The 10000-nt window shown below is 42.5% G+C and overlaps 1 protein-coding gene across 1 annotated transcript in view; it reads left to right on the top strand.

Moving 5' to 3' along the window:
• Window positions 1–10000, top strand: part of LOC139561923 (kinesin-like protein KIF1C) — a 79432-nt gene that overhangs the window by 55321 nt on the left and 14111 nt on the right. Inside the window, exons 18-22 of the mRNA XM_071379357.1 lie at window positions 2848–3067; window positions 4913–4985; window positions 5391–5489; window positions 6149–6310; window positions 9985–10000. The exon at window positions 9985–10000 is cut by the window's right edge and continues 272 nt beyond it. Coding sequence (XP_071235458.1) covers window positions 2848–3067; window positions 4913–4985; window positions 5391–5489; window positions 6149–6310; window positions 9985–10000 — 570 coding nt within the window. The remainder of the gene's footprint in view (window positions 1–2847; window positions 3068–4912; window positions 4986–5390; window positions 5490–6148; window positions 6311–9984) is intronic.

Genomic DNA, 10000 nt, shown 5'->3' on the forward strand with positions numbered 1-10000 from the left:
TACTATTGTTACTACTACTACTACTACTACTGGGCTATAGTCACTACTACTACTACTACTACTACTACTACTACTACTACTACTGTTACTACTACTACTGTTACTACTACTACTACTGGGCTATAGTCACTACTACTACGACTACTACTACTACTACTGGGCTACAGTCACTACTACTACTACTGTTACTACTACTACTGTTACTACTACTACTACTACTACTACTACTGTTACTACTGCTACTACTACTACTGCTACTACTGTTACTACTACTACTACTACTACTACTACTACTACCGTTACTACTACTACTATTACTACTGGGCTACAGTCACTACTACTACTACTACTACTACTACTACTACTACTACTGGGCTACAGTCACTACTACTACTGCTATTACTACTACTACTACTACTACTACTACTACTACGACTACTACTGGGCTACAGTCACTACTACTACTACTACTGTTACTACTATTACTACTACTACTACTACTACTATTACTGTTACTACTACTACTACTACTACTACCACTGTTACTACTACTACTACTACTACTACTACTACTACTACTGGGCTACAGTCACTACTACTACTACTACGACTACTACTGGGCTACAGTCACTACTACTACTATTACTACTACTACTACTACTACTACTACTACTACTACTACTACTACTACTACTGTTACTACTACTACTACTACTACTGTTACTACTACTGTTACTACTACTACTACTACTACTACTACTACTACTACTACTACTACTACTGGGCTACAGTCACTACTACTACTACTACTACTACTACTACTACTACTACTACGGCTACTACTGGGCTACAGTCACTACTACTACTACTACTACTACTACTACTACTACTACTGCTGCTACTACTACTGCTGCTACTGCTACTACTACTACTGCTACTACTGTTACTACTACTACTACTGTTACTACTACTACTGTTACTACTACTACTGTTACTACTACTACTACTACTACTACTATTACTACTATTACTACTACTGGACAAACACAGCATTCCAAAATGTTGCCATATTGGCAAATTAAAACAATCCTTACATTTTTTAAATTAATCCTTCCACTGAAACAGTCAGTCTAGCTTTCTACCCAACATACTGTCCGCATACAGTGGGGAGAACAAGTATTTGATACACTGCCGATTTTGCAGGTTTTCCTACTTACAAAGCATGTAGAGGTCTGTAATATTTATCATAGGTACACTTCAACTGTGAGAGACGGAATCTAAAACAAAAATTGTATGATTTTTAAGTAATTAATTTGCATTTTATTGCATGACATAAGTATTTGATACATCAGAAAAGCAGAACTTAATATTTGGTACAAAAACCTTTGTTTGCAATTACAGAGATCATACGTTTCCTGTAGTTCTTGACCAGGTTTGCACACACTGCAGCAGGGATTTTGGCCCACTCCTCCATACAGACCTTCTCCAGATCCTTCAGGTTTTGGGGCTGTCGCTGGGCAATACGGACTTTCAGCTCCCTCCAAAGATTTTCTATTGGGTTCAGGTCTGGAGACTGGCTAGGCCACTCCAGGACCTTGAGATGCTTCTTACGGAGCCACTCCTTAGTTGCCCTGGCTGTGTGTTTCGGGTCGTTGTCATGCTGGAAGACCCAGTCACGACCCATCTTCAATGCTCTTACTGAGGGAAGGAGGTTGTTGGCCAAGATCTCGCGATACATGGCCCCATCCATCCTCCCCTCAATACGGTGCCGTCGTCCTGTCCCCTTTGCAGAAAAGCATCCCCAAAGAATGATGTTTCCACCTCCATGCTTCACGGTTGGAATTTTGTTCTTGGGGTTGTACTCATCCTTCTTCTTCCTCCAAACACGGCGAGTGGAGTTTAGACCAAAAAGCTCTATTTTTGTCTCATCAGACCACATGACCTTCTCCCATTCCTCCTCTGGATCATCCAGATGGTCATTGGCAAACTTCAGACGGGCCTGGACATGCGCTGGCTTGAGCAGGGGGACCTTGCGTGCGCTGCAGGATTTTAATCCATGACGGCGTAGTGTGTTACTAATGGTTTTCTTTGAGACTGTGGTCCCAGCTCTCTTCAGGTTATTGACCAGGTCCTGCCGTGTAGTTCTGGGCTGATCCCTCACCTTCCTCATGATCATTGATGCCCCACGAGGTGAGATTTTGCATGGAGCCCCAGACAGAGGGTGATTGACCGTCATCTTGAACTTCTTCCATTTTCTAATAATTGCGCCAACAGTTGTTGCCTTCTCACCAAGCTGCTTGCCTATTGTCCTGTAGCCCATCCCAGCCTTGTGCAGGTCTACAATTTTATCCCTGATGTCCTTACACAGCTCTCTGGTCTTGGCCATTGTGGAGAGGTTGGAGTCTGTTTGATTGAGTGTGTGGACAGGTGTCTTTTATACAGGTAACGAGTTCAAACAGGTGCAGTTAATACAGGTAATGAGTGGAGAACAGGAGGGCTTCTCAAAGAAAAACTAACAGGTCTGTGAGAGCCGGAATTCTTACTGATTGGTAGGTGATCAAATACTTATGTCATGCAATAAAATGCAAATTAATTACTTAAAAATCATACAATGTGATATTCTGGATTTTTGGATTACAGACCTCTACATGCTTTGTAAGTATGAAAACCTGCAAAATCGGCAGTGTATCAAATACTTATTCTCCACACTGTATATCTAAAAAGTTTGTATCATATTTGATCAGTTCCTAGAATGAAAGTCTTCCTATCCAAGATGGTACATTTTTAGTCATGTCTGACCCTCTTCCCTCCTCCTCTTTCTCCTCTTCCTCCTTCCCCTCCCCTCAGGTAACCGTATAGTGATGGGGAAGAACCATGTGTTCCGGTTCACCCACCCAGAACAGGCCCGTCTGGAGAGAGAACAGAGAGAGAGGAGCAGTACCAGCCACCAGGAGACCGGATGCACTGCCAACACAGGCCTCCAGGGGGAGCCAGAGGACTGGACCTACGCTCAGCGAGAACTACTGGAGAAACAAGGGATAGACATCAAACTGGAGATGGAGAAGAGGTGTGGGGGAGAGGGAGGGAACTGCTAGAGAAACAAGGGATAGATATCAAACTAGTGATGGGGAGAAAAACAAGAGATGGATGGAGGGAGGAGATGGATGGAGGGAGGGAGGAGGGAGGGAGGGAGGGAGGAGAGGGAGGGAGGTGGGAGAAGGAGCAGAGAGAGAGGGAGAGAGACTTCCCTTTTTCCACATTTTGTTACAGCCTTATTCTAAAATTGATTAAATGTTTTTTTTTTCGTCAATCTACACACAATACCCCATAATGACATCACAATACCCCATAATGACATCACAATACCCCATAATGACATCACAATACCCCATAATGACAAAGCAAAAACAGTTTTTTTGACATTTTTGCTAGTCAGGATTGAGGGAAAGATGAACGGAGCAAAGTACAGAGAGATCCTTGATGAAAACCTGCTCCAGAGCACTCAGGACCTCAGACTGGGGTGAAGGTTCACCTTCCAACAGGACAACGACCCTAAGCACACAGCCAAGACAACACAGGAGTGGCTTGGTGTCACGCCCTGACCTTAGTTATCTATGTTTTCTGGTTAGGTCAGGGTGTAACGACTTTCCTCTTCTTCTGACGAGGAGTAAGAGATATCGGACCAATGTGCAGCGTGGTAAGTGTCCACTTTAATATGTAAAACTGAACACTACAAAAAATACAAAACAACAAAGTGAATGAACAAACGAAAATCAAAACAGTCCCGTATGGTGCAAACACAGACACAGGAAACAACCACCCACAAAACACAATAGACAACAGGCTACCTAAATATGGCTCCCAATCAGAGACAACGACTGACACCTGCCTCTGATTGGGAACCATACTAGGCCCAACACATAGAAATATAACAACAGAACAAAACATAGAAAAACAACATAGAATGCCCACCCCAATGTCTTGGGTTTTGTAGGTCTAGGGGTTTTTGTATGTCTATGGTGGCCTGATATGGTTCCCAATCAGAGGCAGCTGTTTATCGTTGTCTCTGATTGGGGATCATATTTAGGTAGCCATTTTCCCTTTTGGTTTTGTGGGTTCTTGTCTATGTGTAGTTGCCTGTTCAGCACGGTTCGTTTTGTTGTTTTGTTAGTTTTGTTCAGTGCTCATTCTTATATTAAAGAGAATGTATGCATACCACGCCGTCGTAGGTCTCCTCCCTACGACGGCCGTGACACTTGAGGACAAGTCTCTGAATGTCTTTGAGTGGCCCAGCCAGAGCCCGGACTTGAACTCGATCGAACATCTCTGGAGAGACCTGAAAATAGCTGTGCAGCGACGCTCCCCATCCAACCTGACAGAGATTGAGAGGATCTGCAGAGAAGAATGAGAGAAACTCCCCAAATACAGGTGTGCCAAGCTTGTAGCGTCAAACCCAAGAAGACTGAAGGCTGTAATCGCTGCCAAAGATGCTTCAACAAAGTAACTGAGTAAAGGTCTGAATTATTGTGTGTAGATTGATGAGGGGTGAAAAAACGATTTAATCAATTTAAGAATAAGGCTGTAAGGTAACAAAATGTGGGAAAATCCAAGGGGTCTGAATGCTTTCCGAAAGCCCTGTATATATGACCCTATTATAAAGTATGAAAAGTTCATTCATGCTTTACCATCATGTAGGTTTTATACTTGTATTGTGTACTAGATCAAATGGGTTGGAAAAAAGTTTTTTTTCTCAGACATAAATAAACAATTCCAGGTGAAAGCCACAGGTCATAGCTTTCTAGGAGGGAGGGGGCACTGTTACATTCATACAATATTGCCCTCGTGCTTTATGACTAAAAACCATAGCTCAACGTCTATCATCTCAACTGGTCCCCGGGGGTCTCTCTCCCAGACTGCAGGACATGGAGATTCAGTACCGGAGGGAGAAGGAAGAAGCTGACCTGTTACTGGAACAACAGAGACTGGTAAGACTGAGGGTTAGGGTCAGTACAGGAGAGAGAAGGAGGAGACTGACCGGTTACTGGAACAACAGAGACTGGTAAGACTGAGGGTTAGGGTCAGTACAGGAGAGAGAAGGAGGAGACTGACCGGTTACTGGAACAACAGAGACTGGTAAGACTGAGGGTTAGGGTCAGTACAGGAGAGAGGAGGAGGAGACTGACCTGTTACTGGAACAACAGAGACTGGTAAGACTGAGGGTTAGGGTCAGTACAGGAGAGAGGAGGAGGAGGAGACTGACCGGTTACTGGAACAACAGAGACTGGTAAGACTGAGGGTTAGGGTCAGTACAGGAGAGAGAAGGAGGAGACTGACCGGTTACTGGAACAACAGAGACTGGTGAAACATGTGGATTAACCCTTTCCCCTCAGTACACAGACTCAGACAGTGGAGACGACTCTGATAAGAGATCCTGTGAAGAGAGCTGGAGACTGATTTCTTCACTCAGAGAGAAACTACCTGCTAACAAGGTACACAGTTATATAACTACACTACCAGGCAAACGTTTACACACCTTCTCATTCAAGGGTTTTTCTGCATTTTTACTATTTTCTACATTGTAGAATAATAGTGAAGACATCAAAACTATGAAATAACATACATGGAATCATGTAGTAACCAAAAAAGTGTTAAACAAATCAAAACATGTTATATTTTTTGAGATTCTTCAAAGTAGCCACCCTGTGCGTTGATAACTGCTTTACACACTCTTGGCATTTTCTCAACCAGCTTCATGAGGTAGTCACCTGGAATGCATTTCAATTAACAGGTGTGCCTTGTTAAAAGTTAATTTGTGGAATTTCTTTCCTTAATACGTTTGAGCCAATCAGTTGTGTTGCGACAAGGTAGGGGGGGTATACAGAAGATAGCCCTATTTGGTAAAAGACCAAGTCCATATTATGGCAAGAACAGCTCAAATAAGCAAAGAGAAACAACAGTCCATCATTACTTTAAGGCATGAAGGTCAATCACTCTGGAAAATGTCAAGAACTTTGAAAGTTTCTTCAAGTGCTATTTACTATTATTCTACAATGTAGAAAATAGTAAAAAATAAAGAAAAACCCTTGAATGAGTAGGTGTGTCCAAACTTTTGACTGGTACTGTATATGTGTATGTTGTAATTCTGTAGGTCCAGTCGATAGTAAAGCGTTGTGGCCTGCCCAGTAGTGGTAAACGTCGGGAGCCACTCAGGGTCTATCAGATCCCTCAGCGTCGACGAATCAGCAAAGACCCCAAACGAGTTACCATCAGAGACCTGAGGATGCAGGCGGTCAAAGAGATCTGCTACGAGGTACGGTTACCACCCCCAAATACACCCCACTGGCTCTGTCTAAAAGGTGTTGAGTTCCTGAGTGGTCTGGTCTAAAAGGTGTTGAGTTACTGAGTGGTCTAGTCTAAAAGGTGTTGAGTTCCTGAGTGGTCTAGTCTAAAAGGTGTTGAGTTACTGAGTGGTCTAGTCTATAAGGTGTTGAGTTACTGAGTGGTCTAGTCTAAAAGGTGTTGAGTTACTGAGTGGTCTAGTCTAAAAGGTGTTGAGTTCCTGAGTGGTCTAGTCTAAAAGGTGTTGAGTTACTGAGTGGTCTAGTCTAAAAGGTGTTGAGTTCCTGAGTGGTCTAGTCTAAAAGGTGTTGAGTTCCTGAGTGGTCTAGTCTAAAAGGTGTTGAGTTACTGAGTGGTCTAGTCTAAAAGGTGTTGAGTTCCTGAGTGGTCTAGTCTAAAAGGTGTTGAGTTCCTGAGTGGTCTAGTCTAAAAGGTGTTGAGTTACTGAGTGGTCTAGTCTAAAAGGTGTTGAGTTCCTGAGTGGTCTAGTCTAAAAGGTGTTGAGTTCCTGAGTGGTCTAGTCTAAAAGGTGTTGAGTTACTGAGTGGTCTAGTCTAAAAGGTGTTGAGTTCCTGAGTGGTCTAGTCTAAAAGGTGTTGAGTTCCTGAGTGGTCTAGTCTAAAAGGTGTTGAGTTACTGAGTGGTCTAGTCTAAAAGGTGTTGAGTTCCTGAGTGGTCTAGTCTAAAAGGTGTTGAGTTCCTGAGTGGTCTAGTCTAAAAGGTGTTGAGTTACTGAGTGGTCTAGTCTAAAAGGTGTTGAGTTACTGAGTGGTCTAGTCTTAAAAGTAGTGTTGAGTTACCTGAGTGGTCTAGTCTAAAAGGTGTTGAGTTCACTGAGTGGTCTAGTCTAAAAGGTGTTGAGTTCCTGAGTGGTCTAGTCTAAAAGGTGTTGAGTTCCTGAGTGGTCTAGTCTTAGTCCTGATTTACATCTGAATATAAAAGGTGTTGAGTTACTGAGTGGTCTAGTCTAAAAGGTGTTGAGTTCCTGATTGGTCTAGTCTAAAAGGTGTTGAGTTCCTGATTGGTCTAGTCTAAAAGGTGTTGAGTTCCTGAGTGGTCTAGTCTAAAAGGTGTTGAGTTACTGAGTGGTCTAGTCTAAAAGGTGTTGAGTTACTGAGTGGTCTAGTCTAAAAGGTGTTGAGTTCCTGAGTGGTCTAGTCTAAAAGGTGTTGAGTTACTGAGTGGTCTAGTCTAAAAGGTGTTGAGTTCCTGAGTGGTCTAGTCTAAAAGGTGTTGAGTTACTGAGTGGTCTAGTCTAAAAGGTGTTGAGTTCCTGAGTGGTCTAGTCTAAAAGGTGTTGAGTTCCTGAGTGGTCTAGTCTAAAAGATGTTGAGTTCCTGAGTGGTCTAGTCTAAAAGGTGTTGAGTTCCTGAGTGGTCTAGTCTAAAAGATGTTGAGTTCCTGAGTGGTCTAGTCTAAAAGGTGTTGAGTTCCTGAGTGGTCTAGTCTATAAGGTGTTGAGTTACTGAGTGGTCTAGTCTTAAAGGTGTTGAGTTCCTGAGTGGTCTAGTCTAAAAGTTGTTGAGTTACTGAGTGGTCTAGTCTAAAAGGTGTTGAGTTACTGAGTGGTCTAGTCTAAAAGGTGTTGAGTTACTGAGTGGTCTAGTCTAAAAGGTGTTGAGTTACTGAGTGGTCTAGTCTAAAAGGTGTTGAGTTCCTGAGTGGTCTAGTCTAAAAGGTGTTGAGTTACTGAGTGGTCTAGTCTAAAAGGTGTTGAGTTACTGAGTGGTCTAGTCTAAAAGGTGTTGAGTGGTCTAGTCTAAAAGGTGTTGAGTTCCTGAGTGGTCTAGTCTAAAAGGTGTTGAGTTACTGAGTGGTCTAGTCTTAGTCCTGATTTACATCTGAATATAAAAGGTGTTGAGTTCCTGAGTGGTCTAGTCTAAAAGGTGTTGAGTTACTGAGTGGTCTAGTCTAAAAGGTGTTGAGTTACTGAGTGGTCTAGTCTAAAAGGTGTTGAGTTCCTGAGTGGTCTAGTCTAAAAGGTGTTGAGTTCCTGAGTGGTCTAGTCTAAAAGGTGTTGAGTTCCTGAGTGGTCTAGTCTAAAAGGTGTTGAGTTACTGAGTGGTCTAGTCTAAAAGGTGTTGAGTTCCTGAGTGGTCTAGTCTAATAGGTGTTGAGTTACTGAGTGGTCTAGTCTAAAAGGTGTTGAGTTCCTGAGTGGTCTAGTCTAAAAGGTGTTGAGTTCCTGAGTGGTCTAGTCTAAAAGGTGTTGAGTTCCTGAGTGGTCTAGTCTAATAGGTGTTGAGTTACTGAGTGGTCTAGTCTAAAAGGTGTTGAGTTCCTGAGTGGTCTAGTCTAAAAGGTGTTGAGTTCCTGAGTGGTCTAGTCTAATAGGTGTTGAGTTCCTGAGTGGTCTAGTCTAAAAGGTGTTGAGTTACTGAGTGGTCTAGTCTAAAAGGTGTTGAGTTACTGAGTGGTCTAGTCTTAAAGGTGTTGAGTTACTGAGTGGTCTAGTCTATAAGGTGTTGAGTTACTGAGTGGTCTAGTCTTAAAGGTGTTGAGTTACTGAGTGGTCTAGTCTAAAAGGTGTTGAGTTACTGAGTGGTCTAGTCTAAAAGGTGTTGAGTTCCTGAGTGGTCTAGTCTAAAAGGTGTTGAGTTACTGAGTGGTCTAGTCTAAAAGGTGTTGAGTTACTGAGTGGTCTAGTCTAAAAGGTGTTGAGTTCCTGAGTGGTCTAGTCTATAAGGTGTTGAGTTCCTGAGTGGTCTAGTCTTAGTCCTGATTTACATCAGAATCTAAAAGGTGTTGAGTTACTGAGTGGTCTAGTCTAAAAGGTGTTGAGTTACTGAGTGGTCTAGTCTAAAAGGTGTTGAGTTCCTGAGTGGTCTAGTCTAAAAGGTGTTGAGTTCCTGAGTGGTCTAGTCTAAAAGGTGTTGAGTTACTGAGTGGTCTAGTCTAAAAGGTGTTGAGTTACTGAGTGGTCTAGTCTAAAAGGTGTTGAGTTACTGAGTGGTCTAGTCTAAAAGGTGTTGAGTTACTGAGTGGTCTAGTCTAAAAGGTGTTGAGTTCCTGAGTGGTCTAGTCTATAAGGTGTTGAGTTCCTGAGTGGTCTAGTCTAAAAGGTGTTGAGTTACTGAGTGGTCTAGTCTATAAGGTGTTGAGTTACTGAGTGGTCTAGTCTAAAAGGTGTTGAGTTACTGAGTGGTCTAGTTTAAAAGGTGTTGAGTTCCTGAGTGGTCTAGTCTAAAAGGTGTTGAGTTCCTGAGTGGTCTAGTCTAAAAGGTGTTGAGTTACTGAGTGGTCTAGTCTAAAAGGTGTTGAGTTACTGAGTGGTCTAGTCTATAAGGTGTTGAGTTCCTGAGTGGTCTAGTCTTAGTCCTGATTTACATCAGAATCTAAAAGGTGTTGAGTTACTGAGTGGTCTAGTCTTAGTCCTGATTTACATCTGCTGAAAACATCTTGAAACATTTTGAATATTGCTGAGCAATTTAGACATAAACAGTGGAATCAAAGTTGTCCAGAGATGAATCTCAATTTAAATGATTCACAGCTGTAATGGCTTCCAAAGGTTCTTCCAAATGATTCACAGCTGTAATGGCTTCCAAAGGTTCTTCCAAATGATTCACAGCTGTAATGATTCACAGCTGTAATGATGTGGTGTGAATAGATACATGTTAACCCTGGACTCTGTGTCTCTCCCTATAGGTTGCCTTGGGTGATT

The sequence above is a fragment of the Salvelinus alpinus genome, chromosome 31 (genome assembly GCF_045679555.1).
Source record: "Salvelinus alpinus chromosome 31, SLU_Salpinus.1, whole genome shotgun sequence".
NCBI classification, from domain to species: domain Eukaryota; kingdom Metazoa; phylum Chordata; class Actinopteri; order Salmoniformes; family Salmonidae; genus Salvelinus; species Salvelinus alpinus.